A 22,771-nucleotide genomic window follows, 5' to 3' on the forward strand; every position below is an offset into this window, starting at 1 on the left:
CTGGGGGAAACGGGAGCTGTCGGACCCCGCCTGGCCCTGGTTCCCACCCACCATCAGCACGTCTCCAATTCAGGTCTTTATTGAAAGTGACAGGAGCCTCTCAATGTCCTATGAAAACTAACACCTTAACCTCAGAATATTTAGGGAAGCAAGGAAATTCAGTTTTCTTAAAAAACAAAACATTCTGGCTGACACAAGTACTTATGAGAAGACACGGTACCTGATCCGACACCACAAGGCAAATCTACAACCACCGTGGGCCATCGTGGGCCCCGGGCCAGGGAGAGGGGCCGGGCCGAGTGGGGAAAGAGGCACATCTACCCCCACATCCCACTCCTCAGTCTGAGCGGCCGCACCACCCCGTGAGCCCCAGAGGGGGCGGCCCAGCCAGGGGGGCTTGAGAAGACCGGGCCCGCCGCCTCCGTGGCACTACAAGGCAAGGTTCTCGGTCAGCTCCTTCCCACTGGGTGGAGCCTCGGCCCGGCCAGTAGGGGAAGTGGAAGTGGAAGTGGGGCAGCCCACTAAACAGTGGGGGGCTGGACCCGGCAGCCACGTGGCCACAACACGAGGGGTCCGAGTCAGTGCAGTCCTGTGGAGCTCAGAACAAAGACCCTTCTCTCCCCTCTCGCAGACAGCTGGTGCGTCAGCGGGTCGATGTCAGGTGGTTTCTGTTGTGTGAAAACCTGCCGAGAGGAGAGAGGCTGTCACTGCCCCGCCCCCAGTGCAGGCTGTGCAGGAAGGCACTGGGACCCTGAGTGAGGCGGCCCACTTTCTGATCCAAACCTTCGAGTACAGCCACTGCAGACAGGAGAGGCCCCGCCCTGCCCTCTCCAGCCCCGATGGTCCACAGGAGAGAGAAAGAGAAGCCCACAGCCTCCTCTCAGGAGGTGATGCCTGCACTCTTAGGAAAGGGCCAGACTCGACCCTCCCGCTCACCTCTGCACCCGCTCTACCAGGTGAGCCATCAGCTTGTCCGAGATGCCGGGGCAGGACTCCTCGGCCAGGCTGAAGGCGTTCTCCAGCTCCTCCAGCGCGCCCACGCCCCCGCCGCTCTGCTTGTGCTTCTCTTTGAGCTGCAGAGAGACCCACGTGTGCCTGACCGCGGGCACCCGACCCGGGGCCCCGGCAGCACCGCTCCCACACCTCGTGTCCCGTCAGAGGCTCCCACTGGAGGCTTCCCACACCCTCGCCTGCGACTTGCATTTGGGGGCGCCCAGGCGGTGTGCCCCCACCCCCACCAGAGCCCCTAGCAGTCCGTCCACAACAAAGCTATGACAGACAGGCTGGGTCCCACCAAGCTCCCAAGGGTTCTGGTTAGGAACCCAGCCGAGCCTGAGGGCTCCACGAAGGGCAGATGCCGCCCATGTGCCCACACCTGACCCTGAGCCTCAGGGAGTCTCAGGTCTTGGTTCTCAAGAGCGGTCTCTGCCAGCCCCTGGTGCTGCGGCAGGCCAGGCTGACCATATGGCTTCCTCCCAACCAAAGGTCACAGAAGCCCGGAGCTCAGGTCCAGCGGACTTAAGACACACAGCCTAGAAACTCGGAGTGCACAGCACAGCACAGCCAGACCGCAGCCTCCTGAAGCACGCCCCCTCTGACCCTCGGGGCTAGAGGGCCGCCACCCTGGGCTGTGGCAGCCAGATGGAGGAGCCCCCACCTTCCAGCTGCCCTGGCGGGAAGGGGTTACAGACAGGTCAGCATGGTCCTCCCTGCCGCACCCTGCACCCCTCACCCGTCACCCGTCACCAAGACAGAAAGGGTAGAGCCTGCCAGCCTCCAGGATACCCCACCCAACAGCCCTGACCTGAGGCCCAGCCACAGGATCAGAACCCTCGGGGTGCCTGTGCCAGCCGAGGTGGGCCTGCGCTTCCCCACCAAGCTCACAACACAAACGACACCAGGCACAGTACAGAGGCTCCAAAGCCCAGGGGCCCATCCCTCACATGTTCCCCCAAGTGGGCCCACTCCACACACATGTGCACGCACAAACACAAATGAAGCAGCCCTGGGAGAGGCCAGCGCTGCCCTCTTCTCCAATGCCTAGCACCTCCCTAGGTTCTGCCGTGTGTGGGGCCCAGCACAGGCCTCGCTGCCCAGTGTGGGGACAGGCCTCTGGTCCCAGTGTCCAAGCTGAGCCCCGCAAACTCCCGCTGCATGGCCCCAGGTGCCTGCACGGCCACTGTGACAGTGCCTCTCCCCCCATCAGCTCCCTGCAACCTCCTCCCCTCAAATTCCAGGCCAGGGCGTGGGAGCGCACCTGCCAGAGCCCCCCCCCCCACCCCTCCCCAGATGCCTGCATCCTACCTTCCTCATCACGGCTCTCCTGCCTCCACACTTGCACAATATCCTGTCCTCCCTCCCTGGCTCCAGGTGCTGCCATCACCCCAGGGTGGGAACTGGGCCCAAGACCCACTACAGCCCCAAGTCCAGGGCGTGGGGGCTCCCAGCTGCATCATATCCCTGGGGATGCTACCAACCACCTGTGAGCAGGTGACACACACAGGCTCATGTGACCACTGGGGAGTCACCCTTGAGGCCTCCCTGCCCTAGGCCTGCTGCCCAACACTAAGAACCAAACCTCCGGGCTCTTTCTAGACAGAAGAGCACCCCATGTGTTTACAGTTCAAAATAAAAGGTCACAGGACAGTAGCTTGGTTCAAAGCCGTCCCGGGAACTCAAGAGGGTCACCTTAGGGCAGTTTTCCCAGCCGTCTCTGGTCCTTTCACTCAAAAAGCCCACCCATGGGTCCAACCACAATGGGCTCCAAGGAACCTGGAAACCCCACACCTCGGGCAGGGCTGGCCAGTGCACCTGGTGGCGCCACTGTGCGAGGGGCAGCTCTGCAGGATAGCCCTCCCGCCCCCTGCCCACCAGACCCCTGGCCTGACCCTCACCTCTCCAAAGACGGGCCGGACCAGCGTGGACAGGCATTGGGACCTGGGCTGCCTCTTGACAGGCTCTGCAGACTGCAAGGCAATGCCAGGAAGGGGTGACCAGGCAGAACAGAGTGGGTGCCCTGGGGCAGGCGCACTCCCTCCCCCACCCATCTGGCCCCTTGAAAGGTGCGGCCTGTGGGAGCACCCATGCCCGGGGTGTGCCACCACCACCCAGCCCTCTCCTCGGAGTCAGCTTTGAACAGGCCACCACCCTCCTCGCACGTGAGAGGCCCAAGGTGGGCCAGACCTTCTGGGGGCCGTGCAGGGCTGTCCCCTTGTGCAGCTTGCTGTGCGGGCTGGGCCGGATGGTCGGGGGGAAGGTCCAGATGGGGCCCTGCTCTCCATCCTCAGCATCTCCATCACTGAAGAGGAGGGCAAAGGTTACGAAGGCCAGGGGGACGGCACTGAGGGAGGACCCCCAGGTACAGGCCCTCTCTCAGCCTCCTCTCATTTCTGAGCCAGCCTCACAACTCTAAACGCCAGGCAGAGTCCTGCCAGGCTGCAGGGACCAGGTGACACCACACAGGTGCCCAGCAGGGGGCCTGGCCATATCACAGCACCCAGGGCCATCAGGGTGTCTGCCCGCTGTTAGCCCCATGAGAAACGCAAGGCCCCTACATGTCAGAGTCCTCAGAGCTGGACTCCTCGCCGTGGCCCTCTGACTTCCAGCGCTTGTAGCGGTCGATGAGCTCGGTGAGGAAGGAGGTCTTCTTGGTGTAGCGCGTGATGAACTTGTGCTTCAGGAGCTCCTTGGCGGTGGGCCGCTGCCGGGGGAACAGAACAGGTCACCAGGGACTCCCGGGGCTCAGACACAGGCAGCCCAGGCTGGGCCAGCACTGCTTTCCGGGAGGACTCAGTGAGGGGTCCTGGGATGGGAGGATGCAACTAGGAGGCCAGGGGTGAGCTGCACACTGTCCACCTCAGATAAACACCCTCCACAAGCTCCCCCAGACCCAAGCCCGTGGAGGAACCCACCCTGGACTAGGAGGTGCTGGGGGCAAGGTGAGACGTGCACAGGGAGGGGCCTCAGGCCCTGTCATGGCCCAACTCCCAGCACAGACTCCCCAGAGGACCATTCCCTGGGGCCTGGTTCCAGGGCAGCCTGAACCGTGGACAGCCACTCAGGCCTGAGGGCCCACGGCAGGGGGGGCTTACGAAGCGGGGGTCCTTGTTGAGGCAGGCCTCCACAAACTCCTTGAATGGCTTGCTGTGCTGGCCCTCCAGCGTGGGCGGGCTGTTCTTGGGGATCAGGAACAGCACGCGCATGGGGTGAAGGTCAGAGTTGGGAGGCTCGCCCTTGGCCAGCTCGATAGCTGTGATCCCCAGTGACCAGATGTCGGCCTGGATGGAGAGCCACACAGGACTGTTGCCACCGGGGACTCCTTGAGCCCTGCTGCAGCCACCCTCACGCTCACCACCAGGCCCACCTTGAAGTCATAGGCTGACTGCTTGATGACCTCAGGTGCCATCCAGAAGGGGGTGCCCACAAACGTGTTCCTCTTGATCTGCGTGTCTGTGAGCTGCCCCGCCACCCCAAAGTCTGCCAATTTCACGTCACCCTGCTCCGAGAGCAGCACGTTGGCAGCTGCTCAACACAGGACAGCAGGGCGTCACCCTCGGCACCACACAGGCGCTCACCTGCATGCAGCTGCCTAAGGAAGCACCTGCTGGCATCCCGCTGGTCTCCTGGGGACACCAGCAGGGCTGTCCCCAGGACCTCAGCTTTTCCTCCATCCAGCAGGCCAGAGACGGGGCCAGGTCTGTCCACTCTCAGACCCAGGGCCACAGGGCACTGCTGAGGGTGCCCGCAAGCATGAGGGGCTGCCCTGTGCACCCCCAGCCTGTGCACCCCCCCAGAATGAGCCCGAGGACCCTCGCAGTGTTTGCCTTTCATGACAAATCCCAACAACAGAGCAAAGCCCTTCTCTCCCAAACCACGTGACAAAGGTGCCCAACCCCTCCCCTCGCTCTTCCATCCTCCATCATCTCCAGCCGGCCCCTCAGCACGTCCCTCCCCAGGGACAGCTGGCAGGGCAGACCTGTTCAGTGCAGCTGCTCAAACCTACACCTGACACTCAGATGTAAGCTCATGACAAGAATTCACATTTTGGGCTTAAGTAGAGTCCCTGCTCACACAAGGTGCAGAGTCATTTCCTCAGTGTACGGGGGGTAAAGTACTAAGATGGTTCCATCTGTTACTGGCAGTATCTTCCGGAAAGGGAGCAGAATGGAAGAGCTCCATTTCCAGGGGCTGCAGGGAGTGAAGGCCGGGGGTGCTGAGCTACAACGGCCCCCACAGCCGGCCATGTGCCCCTCACAGCAGCCTGCCACCTCACACCCTGGCCTTTCTAGGGTCAGTGGGGCTCAGGGGTCAGTGCCCCCCAGGACCTTTGATGTCTCGGTGGATCTTGCGCTCCGAGTGCAAGTAATCCAGGCCCTTCAGAATCTCCCGCAGGATCGTGGCGATGTAGGTCTCCTCCAGGGGGCCCGGTTTAAGCTGCAGACCAAGACAGGACAGCAGGGCCTCAGGCTCCCCCACCAATCCCGCCCCTCTCTCCCCTCCACACCCCCCAGAACCATGGCCAAGGCCCGAGCTCCCGCCACCTCTCCACCAGGGGAGGAGTGACACTGTGGGTGGCAGGGGCTGTCCCTTTAACTACTTTTCAAATAAAACGAAGATTCCAATGCCAGGTCAGGTAGGTGTGGAGAGTTCTTTCTAGAGAACATAAGCTACCTTCACCTTTGCTGTACAGGGAACAGGTGAGAACTAGGTCCCAGCCACACCTTTAAGCCTGTCTGCCTGGGGGCACCAACCCGGCCTGCCCTCCAAGGCCAGCAGAGGCCCAGGACCCCTCAGCACCAAGCAGGGGAGACAAGCTGTAACTGGCAATTCCCTGTTGGCTCAGACAACTCCTAGTTAACATCTAATGCACCAAAACAGCAAAGGAGAAGAGGCCCACAGGAGCCCAAGGGTCCACAGGCGGTGGGTGCAGGCCTGCTGCCAGGACAGCCCCCCACAGCAACCTTCTTTTGTCTGGTCCCTCCCTTGCTAGCCGCCCGCAGCTGCGGCCTACACCTCACCAGGTCCAGCGCAGAGCCGCCGCCCAGGTACTCCATGATAATCCACAGCTTCGTGCTCTGCGACCAGAGAAACGCCTGTCAGAACGGGGCAGCAAGCAGGGGGCATGCCCAGGTATGGGAACCCACAGGCCAGGCTCCTCCCATACACACACCCCCTGCAGGGGGGACTTAGCCAAGGCTCTGGCCCCTCAGGGGCCACCAGGAAAGGGCTCCAGCAGCCTCACCCCACTCCCTCCCGTCACACCCCTGCTGCAGCCACTGCACAGACGGACCAAGAGCTGAGATCAGCAGCAGAGTCCACTTTGCCAACACCTGGTCAAAAACCAGGCTGGAAAACGGCCTGCCCAGCAAGCACCTGCACACCAAGCATCCCCCTGGGCAGGCCCCCTCTGGAGCTGGCGCTAGGCTCCAGGCTGTGGCTGCAGGGGCCCCAGAGTGCTCCCAGCAGAGCCTCAAGGACGCATCCTGTGGGGGCTGCCTCAGGTGGCACAGCCAGGCGGGTGGGTCACCATGGCCATTCAAAGCCAACTGACCCTGGAGACCCGACTCATGCCCTGCCACCCCGGGGCTGTCCCTCAGGATGAGACCAGGCCCCTCCTGGCACACCCGCCTGGCCCCCGGGGCGTCGTTTCTTGGGGGCCTGCTCCACCGTGAGGCTAGGTCTGTGCTCAACTGTCAGGGGCCCCTGGCCCTTCAGACCAGTTCCCACCGTTCCCAGGAGGGTAGACCCAGCCCGGGCCTTCCAAGCAGGTGTGGGGATGAAACCCTGGGCATATCGCTCCATCCCTCGGCAGGTGGGAAGGGGTGGTGGTGGCTGTCACGGGCATTTGACTGACTGTGGCCCACACCCCGCAGCCACCTTCAGGTAGGAGCCGAAGTAGCGGGTGATGTAGGGGCTGTCGCACTGGCTGAGCACGGTGATCTCCTGCTGGATGTCCTCGATCTCATCCTCGGCCTCCTCCAGGTCGATGATCTTGATGGCCACGACCTCCTTGGTGCGGTTGTCGATGCCCTTGTACACCTCCCCAAACGAGCCCTTGCCAATGCGGTCCAGCTTGGTGAAGAGCTCCTCGGGGTCCACGCGTGAGTGCTGCGGGCACAGAGGGCAGCCACCTCAGTCAGGGGAGGGCCTGACCGGCCAAGGGGGGCCGTGCAGGGGAGGCAGTGACCCTGAGAGCGAGGAGGAGCCGGGAAGCTCACCCAGATTCTTTTCTCGGTTCTTCTTTTATCGCTTTTTGTTCAGAAAACCTAAATTTACCCTCCACACAAGAGCCAACATCATCAGAGAGTGCAGAGAGGCTGGGCTCTGGCCAAAGGACCAGCCTGTGGTGCAGGCAGAGGGGCCTCGCAGGGCGTGTCCGCCCACAGGTAGGGAGCAGCAAGGACGCACAGGGCCGAGGAAGTGCAGCCCGGGGTTTTCAGGCAGACACCATGCTGTGTGCTGCTGTACCACCACTGCGAGTGAACCCCACACACCCTGGGCCTCACTGATTAATAACTTAGCATCACGTGGGCTCATCGACTGTCTCTAACGGAGCACAGGAGCGCATGTGTTAACAGATTAACGCCCCCAGGGGAGGGACGAGGGGCATGCAGAATTCTTGCTCATTTTCCTGTAAACCTAAAACTGTCCTAAAACATAAAGTCTGTTAACTAAAAAAAACAAGCCCAGTATGCACTAACCGAGTTCTCCCTGCTCACCTGGAAGCCACACCCCTTGGAAAGGGCTGCCCTTTCTCACCCGCAAATCGGTCCTCAGAACGGCTACACCCTCACACCAGCAGTGAGTTGAAAAGCGAGGCTTTCTTGGATGCTGATCCTGGCATTCAAATCTCACAGAAAACTGCTCCCCAGGGTCCTCTGACTGAACACAAACAAGGCCTGAAAGGCGCTGAGCCGCTGGTGCAGAGGGTGCCCGGGGACCCGAGAATTAGTACACGGTCAGCAAGGGGTGTCCGCGGGCCGAGAATCGCATTCTTGACCCTGACCCTCTGGGCGTCAGCTGCTGAGACAGCCTGATGTGGGTGTCCCCCAGCCCTGCCCATGTGGTTTCCCGGGTTCCTGAGGACACCACACTCCCTCCACCAAGCCACTGTTCTCAGAAAGACAGGGTCAGTCCACAAGGGCCAGGGTGACGGGGCCAGGTGCCCCAGGACCCACACAGGGTTCGGCAGGGGCTGGGGCGGGAACAGCGTCCAGATGGAGACAGAAAGAGTTTTCCAAACCCCGCCAGGCCTCAAACCCACCAGGATGCACCTCCCTCCAAAGTGACCCCCCACACCTCTCCAAGCACCTATTGAGGACGTCTTGGCGCCATCATTAAGTGGCTGGGCACGAAAGGGCAGAATGCGAACTTGCTATGCTGCGTAAGCGCTGACTGCGGATGCCAAGGGGGCCGTCCCAGCGTGGGTGTGCTCACACGCTGCTGACAATGGAGCCCACGCTCGCCCTGAGGCTCACCCCCAGGCACAAGTCCCTGTCGGCCCAACCAGCTCCAGACTGAGATTCCATGTCAATCGGAAATTGCCAATGAGCTGCCTCCCAAGACCTCAGGCCTCAGAGTAAAGGGGAGAGCACGCAGGGGCACACCTGGCAACATATCACAGGACGTCAACGAACCCCGATCCTGAGCGCCAGGCAAGCCAGAAGAGGCAGGGCCCCGCGGTGACAGGGACTTTGGAGGAGAGCTGGGTAGACGGGCCCTGGAGAGGCCGAGGAGCGAAGGGCAGCGTCTCAACACAAATCCTGCCAAACAAGGCAGGCTGGGCAAGGCCTGGGTGCGCGGCAGCCTCCGCGCAGCAGCCAGAGGCAGGCGCCCCGAGCAGGCTGGTGAGGCGCACACTTGCACGGCCAGCTAAGGCAGGCAGCGCTCCTCGCTCCCTGCCCGATCCACCCACCCTGTCCTGAAGCCCGAGCCTGGGGAGGAGACAGCAGAAGACAGGTGCAGCCAGCCTGCGACGGGAAGGCCCCGAAGCCAAGGTCGAGGGCTTTGGCAAGACTGGGTCCCTCAGGCTGCGCGGCAGAGCCTCTCCACCCCTGCCACATGTGTTCTAAAGAAAACAGGGAAACTCGGGCACCGCCGCCAATCAGAGCTGCTCGACTGTCCTCAGGGCGTGGATCCTACGGTCAGAACCAGCCCCAACCTGAGAGGACAGCCTCGCAGGGCTGGGCCATCACATCACTCTGGGCTCACACGGCCGACCTGTGAGCAGTCAGCAAGAAAACACCTGCCTGCCGGAGAGAGAGCCTTTTCCGCTTCCGGGCCGGGACCTCGCCGCTGCCTGCTCAGCCCACGGTGGGTGGAACAGGGTCTGGGAAACGGCCATCTTCTGCCCGCTCCTCCCCATCGGCCCCGCACGCCACCCCAAATGCCCCTTCCGCTCACTCAGCCCCTCAGCGCCTACCAGTGCCCCTGCAGTGGCATCCGCCAAACCTTGAGTTTGTGCTGGCCGAGCCCTACGAGACACCCGAGGGAGCCTTCCTAACTCCAGCCCAGCTGGTGCCCTGAGCGTGTGTCCTCCACCACTCCAAGGACACAGTCCCTGCTTCTAAGGTGGCCTGAGAGAAGACCCGGAGGAGGTGGGCCAAGGCCAGCAGCACCAATTGGCACCACTCTCCTCGGGCTCTCGGGGGTCCTCTTCCCACTCTTGGGCCTCTTCAACGACACGTCTTCCTGCTCTGCTCCCCTCGGCCCTGCCGCAAACCCCGTAACACTGTCCACGCAGGGCCAGAGCCAAGTCTGGTCCACAGCAGCAGCCCAACAACGGAAACCCCCAAGCAGGGTGCTCAGACCTCCACTGCCTCGGAGCAGGAAACACAGCAGACCCCTAAGCCAGAGTTCCAGGCTCAGCAGAGAGGGGGGAGCCCCGACCCCCAACTCTCACGCTCTTCAGGTCCACACCACTACAGGTCAGTCACCTGAGCAGACAAAGCATGACTGGAACGCTCCTGGCTGGGACCCTGACCCTACAAACATATCACAGGGACCACCCGTTCCCAGCCCCACCAGGTGAGAGAAAGGCAAAGAGCTCCCAGGTCTGGGGGACTCAGGCTGCCCTTCTAGACAACGGACATGGTCTAGACAATCACTCAGGCTACTCAACCGGCTTTGGCGGTCAGGACTCTTGTTAGAATCAGCCCTGGGACTGCCAGGTCCAGGGCCACCACCTGGGAGTGTGTCTGCCATTAGCGTCACTCTACAAAATGAGGGGAGCCGAGCTATCCCCAACCACCACACGACAGGCTGCAGCGAAGTGAGCAGACATGGGGGACCCCACAGCCATTGAGGCCCCGTAGGCAGGGCCGCAACTAGCTAGGTGCAGGACAGCCACCTAGGGCAGAGCACAAGCCATGGGGGAAATGTCCCACTGCCCCTCAGGGCCACAGTGACAACCGTCTCCAGAGAAAACGACGTCCTGTCAGGCTTCCTGCCACCAACAAAGGCTGAGTCTCTCCGGCCCTGAAAGGACAAAGGGGCCTTCCTGCCTTTGGGGTCCCTTCCCCAGCCCCTCCGCACCGGCGCTCCCTCCTGGGTCTGATCCAGACGCCCAGGCCAAGTACCATCGGCACAAGGGTGCAGGGGCGGCTCACAGCTCCAGTTCCTCTTTCTGGGACCCATGGGAGCTGTTCCTACAGCTCTTAAAAATAAGCTGGAGGCAGACTCTTCTCTCAACAGCTTAGTCATGTAATTTACCAGACACAAAACGTCAAAAATGAATGAAAGATCTGTCAGCCTAATTCAGCATCACTCAGCAAGCCCTGGTTCCCATCTGTGGCCACAGCTGGTCCAGGATGCCCTGTCCAACAGCTGCAGGTGGCGTTCCAGGTTTCTCCACGGAGCCAGCTGGGCCTGGAGCTGAGCCCTGACTCCAGCTCCTCCTCCCCCCACGAGCACACACATGCGTCCTGTTCCTCCGCACGCCCAGTCCTCACTGGTTCAGCACAGAGGAGCAAGCCGCAGGGTGACACTCCCTTAAGGGGAGCCCCACCCCCGGAAGCAGCCAGCCCAAATCGCACCCAAGCCGGACAAAACCAAACAGGCAGGGTGGAGGGACACCTGGCCACAGAGCAGTGTACTGCACATCAGCTTCAGACCTCACTTGCTTTGAAATAATGAAATGGGGGTGGGGTGCAGGCTACAAGCCCCCACGCCCCGCTTTCCTGGCACCAACAGCAGGACCTTGTGCCAGGCAAGCTCAGGGCATGCTGCGGAGGGTCCCCCGGAATCAGCGGGTGAACGTGCAAGGCCAGGCACCACCTCCAGGCGGCTCGGAGTCGGGAACCACAAGAACCAACCAACCAAAGAAGAAAGGCGGCCTCTTCCAGGTGAGCCTGCTCGCGTGGGACAAACAGGTCCTGCAGAGCAGCCTTCGCCACCTCCCCAGTGGAAACACCACTCACAATCACGTCCTCTGCTTCCCCTACACGCGCACTCTTACACCACAGCCCCTCACCCCAACCCCAGGCCCTCCGGACTGCCCGGCAGGCGCGGGTCTCCAGCGTGGACCCTGATCTCGAGGCCCCTCCGGAGGCGCAAAGATCCAGATGCCTGCAGAGTTCCCAGCCCGGCCCTGCTCCCCACATAGGTCTCCGCACACCCACCGGACCCTGCACGGTGGCTCCCTTCTCAGAGGTCTCTGGCTTCTGCCCACAGCACACCCACGGGCCACCGAGTCAACCTCCCCCCAAGCCTGAGCACCGCGGCAACGCGCCTCCCTTCGCCCCACACTCCCCTACTGGACCGCTCTTCCGAAACCCCAGGACGATTCCTAAAAGATACTTTTGGGTGAAACAAGACGTCTCTCGCGCCCCGCACCTCTCTCGGACTCCGCAGTCCGCGCTCCTCCCGGGGCCGCACGCTCAACGGGCGGAAACCACCTCACCTGGTTGGCAAAGCCCCTGAGGTGAGCCATGTCTGCGCCGCCCTCAGACCATCCGCGGCGACCCCAGAAGGCCCGAAGATCCGCCGGGAGGCTCTGGAGCCCGGCTTGCGCTTCAGTCAACTGAGGGGAGAGCAGGCCGCTCGGGGTCCTGTTCGCCCCCCACGCCCGCAACAAGACCCCACCACGGCCGCCCTCCCCGCCCCGCCAGGCCGGCCCACGCCCCGAGGGGCTCACCAACCCGGGGCGCCCCTACAAGGCCCCCCACCTCCGCCCCCAGCCTCCAACCTTCCTCCAGGCCCGCTTCCTCACCCCCGCCCCCCGCCGCGAGGCCCCCACCCTACTCCCTCCACCACCGAGCCCCGCCCCAAGGGCCGCCCCGAACCGTCAAGCCCCGCCCCCCGGGCCCGCCCCCCACCGCCAAGCCCCTACCCTACTCCCTCCACCACCGAGCCCCGCCCCAAGGCCCTCCCCGAACCGTCAAGCCCCGCCCCCGGGCCCGCCCCCCACCGCCAAGCCCCGGCCCCGGCCCCGCCTCCAACTGCCAAGCCCCGCCCCCATCAAGGCCCGCCCTCCAGGAAGGCCTCCAACCGCCAAGCCCGGCTCCCAGAGCCCTCCCCCACCGCCAAACCCCGCCCCCGCCTCCAACTGCCAAGCACCACCCCAGCGCAACCCCCCACCGCCAAGCCCCATCCCCGCCTCCTACTGCTAAGCCCCGCCCCCAGAGCCCTCGCCCACTGCCAAGGCCCGCCCCCAAAACCCAGCGCCAATCGCCAAGTCACGCCCCCTCAGCGCCCTTCCCCCACCGAAAAGCCCCGCCCCCGGGCCCTCCTCTCCACCGAGCCCCGCCCCTGGGGGCCTCCCCTCCGCCAAGCCCGGTGCCCGGACACTCCACCCACGCCAAGCCCCGCCCCCGCGGCCGCCCCTCGCCAAGCCCCGCTCCCAACCCCCGACCCCCGCCAAGATCCGCCCCCCGGGCCTCCCCACCCCCGTCAAGCCCCGCCCCCAGTGCCCTTGCCCACCGCCAAGCCCCGTCCCCTCTGCACCACACCAAGAACCGCCCCCAGCGCCCTCCCCCACCGCCAAGCCCCGCCCCCGGAGCCTCCCCCCGCCCTACTCCCCCCACCGTTCGGCCCCATCCCCAACCCACTTAGGCGCGGGCCCGCCCGACAGCGCGCCCACCTCCGGGGGGCTCCATCCCGGCCTCCCCCGGCCCGTTCTGTAGTGCCCGCGAAGGCTCCCACCCGCAGCCTCCACTCGCCGGGGAACGCCCGGGCCCTCCAGCCCGCGAAGCAGCGGCAGTGGCGGCGGCGGCCGGAGAAAGCCCGGCTGCGGTGGCGGCGACGGCAAAGGTGGTGCGCGGTGTCGTGGCCCACCGCGGGGCTCTCTGGGACACCGAGTCCCGCCTCCGGCTCCACGCCTGGGCGCCAGCTGGCGCTGGACTACAAGTCCCGGCACGCTGCGGGGCGGGCGGTGTCGCGGCCCGCAGGGGCGCCGCGGGGCTCGCTGGGATTCCGAGTCGGGCTTCCTGAGCGTCTCCGGACTACGTCTCCCGGCAGGCCGCGCGGCAGGGCGGGGCAGGGGCGGGGCCAGGCAGGGCCATGGGCGGAGCCGGGCTGCAGTTGGGGAAGGGCTGCCCTCCGCTCCCTTCTCTCTCCTCCCCTCCCTCCCCCTTGGTCAGCCCTTGCCCTCTACCCCACTGTCCCACCCTCCCCGCCTAGTCTCTGGTCCCCACCGTCCCTCTCCCGGTTCCTTCTCTCTGTCCTCCCTCCCAGTCCCCTCGTCTCCTTCCCCATCCCCACTCCCCTGGCCTGCCCTTCCTCCTCCCCTTCACCGTGGAGGGCGTTGGCCCATCACCTTGTCCCCGCCGCCGCCGCCCTGTCGGTGGGACCTGCCCTTGCAGCAACCAAGTGTCGGTGCGGGGGCGAACGCATAAAGAAAACGTGGTCCTTCTTGGCAATGGAGTAGTATTCAGCCTGAAGGAGGAAGGAAATTCTGACGCAGGCTACAACATGGATGAGCCTGGAGGACATTATCCTCAGTGAAATAAGCCAGACACAGAAGGACAGATATTGTATGATTCCACTTATAGCGTCATCGAAGTCACAGAGACAGAAAGTAGAGTGGTGGGTGCCATGGACCTGGTGAGGGGGAATGGGGAGTTAGTGTTTACTGGGGACAGAGTTTCACTTTTCCAAGATGAAAAGAGCTATGGAGATGGGTGGTGGTGATGGTTGCACAACAATGTGAATGTAGTTAATGCTGCTGAACTGTCCACTGTTAAGATGGTAAGTTTTATGTTATGTGTACTTTACTACAACTAAAAATAAGTGAAGTTCTGACACATCTACGACATGGATGAACTTTGAAAACATTATGCCAAGGGAAATAAGCCAGTCACAAAGAGATGAATACTGTATGATTCCACTTATACGAGGTATCAAGAATAGGCCAATTCAAGAGACAGAAAGCAGAATAGAGGTTTGCAGGGGCTGGAGGAGGCGGGAAGGGGAGTTATTACTTAATGGGGACAGAGTTTCTGTTTGGGATAATAAAAAAAGTCCCAGTATATATAGAGAGAATATATAAAGAGCTCTCAAAACTCAAGTTAGAAAACAACCCAATATGAAACAATTGAGCATAGACTTGAACAGACACTTCAACAAAGAGGATATATGGTTGGCAAATAGCACATGATCAGATGCTCAACATCATTAGCTCTCAGGAAAATGTAAATTAAAACTAGGATGAGATACTAGCTACACACGTATCAGAATGGAGAAAATAAAAAATACTGACAATAGCAAGTGCCAACAAGGACAAGGTGATCAACCATCCTAATTTTCCCAGGAGTTTCCTGAAAGTCCTCTGTCCCAGGAAACCCCTCAGTCCTGGGCAAAGCAGAATGGTTGGTCCTTGTGGGAAAGGATGCAGAATGGGGAACTCTCATATAAATGGTGCAAATGCAAAATGGTGCAGCCACTCTGGACAACAGCTTGGCAGTTTCTTAAGAAGTGCACTATCCAGAGAGTCAAGTCACCTCTAGCCGGTCATCTCCATCAGCCTGGACTTTAGATGACCTGGCTGCACTTCATCCATGGAGGGCACAGACCTCAGGGCCCACTCTTTCTCAGCTGAGGAGGTGGCCACAGTGGGGAGGCTGATCCCAAACTGGAGAACTCACCACCCATGCCGGAGGATGCCTGGGCGGAGGGAGGGCCCGTTGGGTTTCACAAGCTCTGTAGTCTTGAAACCGGCTCAACACAAGGTTGACATAAGGGAAGCCATATTGTAGAAAAGAGACCGTGTTGTAACTTTGAATGACTTCTGACTAACTAACCCAGCTAAATTTGCACCCTCCAGATCCATCTGTTCTGTAGATTTTATGACCCCTGCTAGTGCATATAACTCCCAGCTGCGATAAGATGATAACTTTGTTCTTTTGAGTGCCTTAGGAATGTGATGACCCCCCAAACAGAGAGTCTATGCTGACAGCCGTCATCAATGAAAACCGAAGGAGCTGGTGTGACCGCTCCCAGTCTGTAACACCAGAGGGTCAACCTTCCTAACCCTCCCCATCTCCCACTGGCCTGTATAACTGCTTCAAGACTCTGTGCCCCCTTAAGATGATTCTTTTGGCCATTAGTTGGCCGTCTTCCCTCTTGCTAGCAAGCTGTAATCAAATGCCCTTTCTCTGCCACCATCTTGCCTCTTGACGATTGGCTTTTATCTCGCGGCAAACAGATCGTGCCCCCGGTGCGTTAACAGTATCTTTCCAGACAGCTGCATGAGAGCTGGGAAGAGAGCCTGGAGCCAGGCCTCACCCTGGGGATCCAGACAAGACCAGAAAAGCAGCCCACGTCTCCTTTCCCTCGCTCGGGAAAGCTGCTGGGGCACCAACGGGAAGAGGCGAGGCCCCTGGCCCCAGAGGATCCCGTGGAGCCCCCTGTGTCAGCATCTGGGATCCCCACCCGGGACAGTTCAGAGACAATATGGCAGCGGGAGGCCAGGAAGGAGCTGAAAGCACCCCCAGGAGTTAGGAGGGCTTGGGGTGATAGTAATGGACGTGGGTAGGCTGCTGTAGTCTGCGTCCCAAGGTTGTGGGATTCAAACTCTAAGGGAAACTGAGAACTACTGAGGAGCACCCAAGAGCCTGTCCTTAAATTTTCAGGAATTTTGTGAGCTGATTGTTAAATACAAACATTATCAAAAAGTAACTATTAATACTTAGAATGAGTTATATTAAAAACATAGGTAAAAAATACTCAAAACACATCACTTCCTAATTATTTCACTACATTTTCCTGTTATATATATCCTTGAGTCACTCACAGAGCTCGTCAGTATAGCGGAAACCTATGCAGCGCAACGTTGTGCTGCTTCAAAACTCTGCGTCGGTGTGGTCGCGTTGGCAGCGTGAAACCAGCTGGAAATTGGCAAATCAGAGTCCTGGCTGGCTGTGGATCTGCGGGAGAGCCCCTCCTGGGGAGTGAGGGTCCAACCACCTGGGAAGTGCAGGGGACACAATATACTTGAGTGATGGAAGCTTTCCTGCGGATGCAGAAACAATGAGTTAATACAATGACTGGATACAAAACTCCTAGTCATCAGCTGGGGCTGCCATGACAGATCACCACCCATGGGGGGATTAAAGGACAGATGTTCATTTCTCACAGTTCGGAGGCTGGAAGTCCAAGATCAAGTGGCAGGCCAGCAGGGTTGTTGTCTGGAAGAACTCTCTTGGCTTGCAGACAGCCACCTCTTTCTGCGTCCTCACGTGAGGGACAGAGAGACGGGGAGATGGAGCTCTCAGGTGTCTATTATAAGGGAGTTAATCCCATCACGGGGGCCCCGCCCTCATGACCTCATCTAACCCTAATTACCCCTGAAAGGCCCATCCCCAAATACCATGATATTGGGGATTCGATATATGAATTTTGGGGAAACCAATTCAGTCCCTAGAACTCATTCGAGAGGAATTGCTAGAAACACAAATGTCAGGGCCCAGAAGCAGAGGGAAAGAAAAGCAGACACGCGGCTCCAGCAAACAGTGGCCGGGGAGGCGTGGAGGGAAAGGCAGAGAAGGTGCAGGGGGCCCTCCAGCAGGGATGAGGCCCAGCCGGAGGCAAATCCCTGCGCGGGAAAGAGGCCGCAGGGAAGGAAGTCTCCCCACGGCCTTCAAAGGGCTCGGCAGGGGCTGCCAATTCAGGCTGCCAGGTCCAGAGGTGAGGAAGGACACTCCGCTGGAGTGCTGGCGGGGGCCCTCACCTGGTCCCAGGCGCTGGTGGCAGCCCAAGGGTTGGGGGACACAGGTCTGGTGAGGGGCTGGCCACAGGCCCAGGACAGAGGCCCCCTCAGTGCAGGCACAAGTGGGTGTGGGGAGCAGAGGCTACCAGAGTCAACTTAAAAAGTAAATCACCGGGCAGGACCCATGGCCTAGTGGTTTAGTTCGGCCCACTCTGCTTCAGTGGCCCAGATTTGTGGGTTGGGTTCCTGAGTGCAAACCTTCACCGCTTGTCAGCCATGCTGTGGTGGTGACCCACGTATAAAGTGGAGGAAGATTGGCACAGATATCAGCTCAGAGCTAATCTTCCTCAGCAAAAAAAAAAAAAAAAGTAAATCAGCCAGTTTTACTCACAAATTGAGTTTACTAGGGAATTGCAATTCAGGATGTGCAGGCTATCCCAAACCATAGGTGACTCCAGAGAACAAACCAAGGAGCTGCTTTTATAGAGAAAAAAGGGGAGTAGGGAGGGGCTTTCTAAAGGAAAGTCCTCTGGGGGAAAGTAACAGTTCAGTGCACCGGCTTCTCATGGCTGAGCTACTGCGTTTCTCATTGGCTGGGCTGTTGCTGAGCGGGAAGAGAAGTCTTCCTTCAGAGCTAAGTAGTCGTACTTCGTCTTGAAGATGCTGTGTCTGTCCCTCCCTGTTAGGTGTGATTAACTATGTGTGATGGGGGGTGAAAGTGTGCCTACAGGCCCTGCCCACTCCAGTGTAGCTGAGATTTCTTTTATTAATTTCTACACCAGGTTCCGAATGCGCCTGGTGGGGAAAGGTGCCCCAGGGGCCCTGGTGAGCCTCCTGAACTGCACTGGGGCTTGGATGCTACCCAGGCCCTCTCCACAGAGGCCGAGCTTATGGGAGGGGCCCTAGGGGGCCAGATGCTGGGTGCCCACGCCCTTGAAAGGGGCTTCTCTGCCACCCCATTCAGATTCTCCTTGGCGTCCCCAGGCCAGTGACCCCAGGTGAGGTGCCCATGTTTTCTCTCCCTGCCGCCCCCTTCCGACCTGTCCAGGCTCTCCACGGCCTTTAGTGATCCCAATCACATGGTGACCTGGGTCCTGCATGCAGAATTCTGCCCGGACCCTTGGTGTGGGGCGGGGGGTTGGGCTGAGGCGGAAACCTCTGCTTTGCGGGTGGAACTGACTCATCTTGGGGGGCCAGAGAAGTGCACTGAAACAGGAAGGAGGGTGGGTGGCAGTGCAGGGGGTGCTTGGGTCATCTTTGGACTCCCCTTACCCGGGGAGTGGCCCCCGGAGGGAAACCCCCAGGCCCCGCGGGCCCTGAACCAGGCAGGGATGCAGAGGCCATGGCAGTGGCCAGCCCAGCTCCTTCTCCTTGGGCTGGACCGGCCCCTCTGGCCTCTTCCAAGGACACAGGCAGCGATGGAGGAGGGTGCAGACGGCTGAGCCTGCCCCCTGGGGCTCCCCTGTCACACTGTGGGCGCCTGTCCACCTTGACCCTGAAGCCCAGTGGATCAAGAGACAGGAGAAGGGGAGCATCTTACAGGGGGCTGAGGACAGTGTCTGCCAGGGGTGTGTGTGAGGGAAGGAGATGACACTCTGATGGCAGGTGTCACAGGGCCCCGAGGGGTGTCCCGTCTCCAAGTGCCCTGGGATGGTTGGGACAGCTGAGGGACTGCCAACACCCCGGGCTCAGTGCAGAATGGCCCCCGGCAGTGAGCACTTCTGGGGCAGATGGCCTGCTGGGCCCTCCTACCAGCCTGCCCCCAGCTCTGCCCAGGGCCCACGAGGCACCTCGGGCCCCCTGGAGTCTCTGCACAATCCCCCGACCTCGATCCCTGCTCTCCACCAACTAGCTTTGAGCGGGGCAGGTGTGCCCCCCACCAAGCCTCAGTTTCTCCTCTGTCCAGCATGGACTGGGACCCTTCTTCAGGTTGTGACTGAACGGCCAGCTGAGTGCTAACTGTCCCTAAGTCGCGTTCACACTGGGGGAGTCCCTGGGACTGGAAAGGTCCAAGAGGCGCCAGGCTTTCTCTTCTGAGCCAAAGTAGCAGCTTCCTCCAGCAGGTTCAGGTCCAAAACCCAGGCAGCCTCGCCACACCTGGGATGTGCTCCCCCTCCAGCCTCGCCACACCTGGGATGCACCCCCCACCCAGCCTTGCCTCACCTGGGATGCGCTCTCCCCCTCCCCCCAGCCCCCGCCCCAGCCTTGCCTCACCTGGGATGTGCTCTCCCCCTCTCCCCCCGCACCCCCCCCCCCCCCCCGCCCCAGCCTTGCCTCACCTGGGATGCGACCCTTCCCCCAGCCGAGGGCAGCATCTGAGAGGGCAGAAGTTCCCGTTCACGTGTGTCTTAGGATGGGGACAGGCTGCCCAAGAAGGTGGCAGGTGGGAGATTCTGCTTATGGGATGGAACGCCACACAGCCTCTAAGACTGGGAGCGAGGCCCTGGAAACACGCTCAGGATAGAGTGTTATGTGAAAAACTAGGTTTCAGGACTACATACCAATTTTATCTAAATGTGCATGTTATTTTGAACTGAGAGGAGACAGATCAAATATTCACACTCCTTATCTCTACACAGCAATATGGATTTTGTTTTATTTTACTTTTGTCGTTGTGGTTATTGAGGAAGACTTGGCCTGTGCTGACATCTCTGCTGATCTTCCTCTACTTTGTATGTGGGGCACCACCACAGCGTGGCCTTCAAGTGGTATAAGTTCGTGTCCAGGACCCGAACCCACGAACCGGGGCCACCAAAGCAGAGCACGCCAAACCCAACCAGTACACCACAGGGCCGGCCCCAGGATATGGATTTTAAATTTGAACCTTTTTCTTTTTATCTGCTTTTCTAATTTTCCAAGTATACTTCAGTGACCCAATCTCACTGTTATATTCAGCAAAATATATTGTCTTTGGCCACTGGCCGTGTCTTTGAAATCTCAGAACAATGCAGAGTGTCTCAAAACAACATATTTGTGCATAAAAAAGGCCTCCTGATCTCAGGAAGGGGAAAGACCAAGAAAAAGAACTCTAGTCAGGGGAAATAATAAAGGTCCCAACAGGAGGAAAGGGACACCCTAGCCATGTGTCCCTGTTGGTGCCTGAAACATGCCTCGAGGAGCCAGCCCCTGCTCCCCAGCCTGCAGTTTGGGGCCTCCTGGGTCCCCAAGTTCAGCCTCAGGTGGATCCTCACGCTTCCCTGTCACATCCTGCAAGAGACGGCCTCGGGGGCACCGAAGGGACCATGTCAGCTGTCTGAGCTTGGGGCACAGGATGTGCAGGCTGTGCCCAATCTGCCTGCGCCCTGTGGGCCCTCCATGGCCGGCCACACCTGGTGATAGACCTGAGAGTGTCATTCGGGAAGAAAGCAGCACCTGTCTGATTGATCGACTATCACAGACCACAGGGTCTCTACAGCCTTGGTGAAGGGAAGGGGGGCCCGATGCTGGGCCAGACCAGGGTCCGGCCTATAGCAGGGGACCCGCCAGCCTCTGCCACCCTGAAGGCAAGCGCCTGAGGAGGGGGGACGTCCAGGGGTCTCCAGCCCACAAAGGGGTGGGGGTAATCGGGAGGGTGAGGGCCCACGAGCGGTCAACGCTGCCCTCCCCTCAGCCCAGGCCCCACTACCCCGGTCCCGCCCCTGGAGCCACGAGGACCTGTGGGTCCCAGCTCTGAGACTTAGGCCTTCCCCACAGGAGGTCCAGTGCCCCTTCCCTCCCCGACCAGGCCTCAGCTGACCTTTCTCTGGGAGCTCTGCAACCCTGGGGGGTGGCCACCGAGTGGGTGCTCTGTGAACATTCAGCAAAGAGATGGATGAACACACAGGGAACAGGGGACAGTGTGTGAGCCTGGGCCACCCCTGCGCACCAGGCCGTGGGAGATAACCACCAGGACGAGCCTGAGCCTGAGCTTCTCTCTGTCCGGTTTGGGGCACCATGCCTTGCACGTTGGGGGCACCATGTGCTGGGGTCACACAGTGTTTGTTGAGCAACTGCCTGAAGGATCCTCTCCTTCATCCTTCATAAACCCGGGTGAGCACTGGGCCAGGCAGACCCACCCGCAGGCCAGCCGGGACTCTGGGGCCCAGGTGGCCAGGGGACAAGCAGCCCTGACGGTCATATCCCGGAGGCCATCCCCGCAGGTGTCCCATGAGGCTGTGGTGCGGTGGCAGTGCCTTGAGGCCTGGGTCACCTTCTTCTCTATCCTCACAGACAACAAACCTTCACCGCCAAGACTGAATTTAAATTTTGGAGACGTTCCAACCCAGTTTGGTGATGCCTGGGTGCCTTCAGGTGCCTCCTAAATGGCTGCCACCCTCTGCCTGTGGTCCTGCCTCCCAGACGCTGCCAGCACCGGCTCTCTGGGCGCAGACGGAATCGCACCGGGCTCCGGAGCCAGTGCTCCCTCTGGCGTGTGCCCGCCTCACAAGCTCAAGCTCCTGGGCCTCATTCTGGTGTTCAGATCCGGGCACTGGGGTTCCATGGCGGACAACACTCTTCCCCAAGACGTGCCCCAGAGCCGGAGCTTTAAAACCACCCCCTCCCGCTGACCTGCAACTCCGATTCTGGGCACTGATGCTAAGAAAATGACCACAGATGCACGATTTAGCTCAAGAGTGAAGAAGTGTGAACGACTTCCTTACCCAATGACACGAATAATGAAAGAACATGTCACAGAGTGGATGCGGTGCAGAGGCATCAAACTGCTGTTCCTAAAAATTGTGATGACTCAGGAAAGTGCTCGAAAGCTACAGGATCAGTGGGAAAAACCGACAGAAAAGCCACTCACATCGAAACCCAACTTCCTCCCTCCCTGATTCTCTTTTCCCTCTCTCTCCACCTCTATCTCTTTTTTCCTCCTGTGGTTGGATAGAAATAGATGGAACCATTTCCAAGGGCTGCCTGTGAGCCAGATTGTGAATCTTTTATGCAATTCTTTATATGTTTCTATGTGGTCCAGAATTTATCAAATGAACATCTATTACTTTTAGGACTAGCTTACCCCTGGGGGGCCCAGATCGGCTCCCACAGTGCCCCACCCAGCGAACTCTCCCTGCCTCTCCGAGCAGGCTGAGGAGCCAAGGTGGGTGTCATGGAGCCATGAAAATGAGCTCACCACCAAACGGGCCAAGCACGTGACTGTCCTGTGGCTGCTCTAACAAGTTACCACAAACCGAGTGGCTTAAGACAACGCACATTAATTTGACAGTTCTGGAGGGCAGACGTCCAAAACGGGTCTCAGTGGGCTAAAATCAAGGTGCCAGCAGGGCTGGTTCCTTCTGGAGGCTCCAGGCCAGAACCTGTTTCCTCATCTGTTCCAGCTTCTAGAAGCCAGCTGCATCCCTCGCTTTGTGGCCCCTTCCTCCATCTGCAAAGCCAGCAGCGAAGCTTCTCCCTGGTCCTGCTTCTCCGACCATGTGAGGCATCTCCTCTCTGAGCCGAGCCTCCTTCCTCCCTGTCATGAGGATCCTCGTGATGACCTTGGGCCCTCCCAGACAATCCAGGATGATCTTCCACCTCAAGATCCTCAACTTAATCACATGCAAAGTCCCTTTTGCCATGTGAGGACACTTACACACAGGTATTAGGACAAGAACATCTTTGGGGGTGGTTATTCAGCTAGCACACCAG

General features: G+C 60.2%; 1 protein-coding gene across 8 annotated transcripts; it reads right to left on the reverse strand.

Moving 5' to 3' along the window:
• Positions 1 to 63: 63 nt before the first annotated feature.
• On the reverse strand, positions 64 to 13,479 carry STK25 (serine/threonine kinase 25). Of its 8 annotated transcripts, none has more exons than XM_070620294.1 (13): positions 13,141 to 13,443; positions 11,900 to 12,019; positions 7,759 to 7,881; positions 6,877 to 7,107; positions 6,018 to 6,074; positions 5,325 to 5,433; positions 4,364 to 4,521; positions 4,092 to 4,277; positions 3,555 to 3,700; positions 3,184 to 3,298; positions 2,895 to 2,966; positions 937 to 1,073; positions 64 to 683 (listed from the first exon to the last, which is right to left on the reverse strand). In XM_070620294.1, exons 2-13 carry the CDS (start codon positions 11,927 to 11,929, stop codon positions 644 to 646), a joined length of 1,404 nt encoding a protein of 467 aa, XP_070476395.1. In that variant the 5' UTR covers positions 11,930 to 12,019; positions 13,141 to 13,443; the 3' UTR covers positions 64 to 643. The 8 variants fall into 8 exon arrangements, with proteins under 8 accessions (XP_070476395.1, XP_070476403.1, XP_070476396.1 ...); XM_070620302.1 differs by having other exon boundaries at positions 13,079 to 13,412; XM_070620295.1 differs by having other exon boundaries at positions 13,047 to 13,263.
• Positions 13,480 to 22,771: the final 9,292 nt, after the last annotated feature.

Source organism: Equus przewalskii, chromosome 5, assembly GCF_037783145.1.
Source record: "Equus przewalskii isolate Varuska chromosome 5, EquPr2, whole genome shotgun sequence".
Lineage (NCBI taxonomy): Eukaryota > Metazoa > Chordata > Mammalia > Perissodactyla > Equidae > Equus > Equus przewalskii.

Coding starts and splice junctions, on each gene's coding strand:
- STK25 (XM_070620294.1), bottom strand. CDS start 11,929: ATGGCTCACCTCAGGGGCTTTGCCAACCAG. Junction 6,075..6,876: donor ACTTCGGCTCCTACCTGAAG/GTGGCTGCGGGG, acceptor CTCTGGTCGCAG/AGCACGAAGCTGTGGATTAT. Junction 3,299..3,554: donor AGCTCTGAGGACTCTGACAT/GTAGGGGCCTTG, acceptor CCTCCTCTTCAG/TGATGGAGATGCTGAGGATG.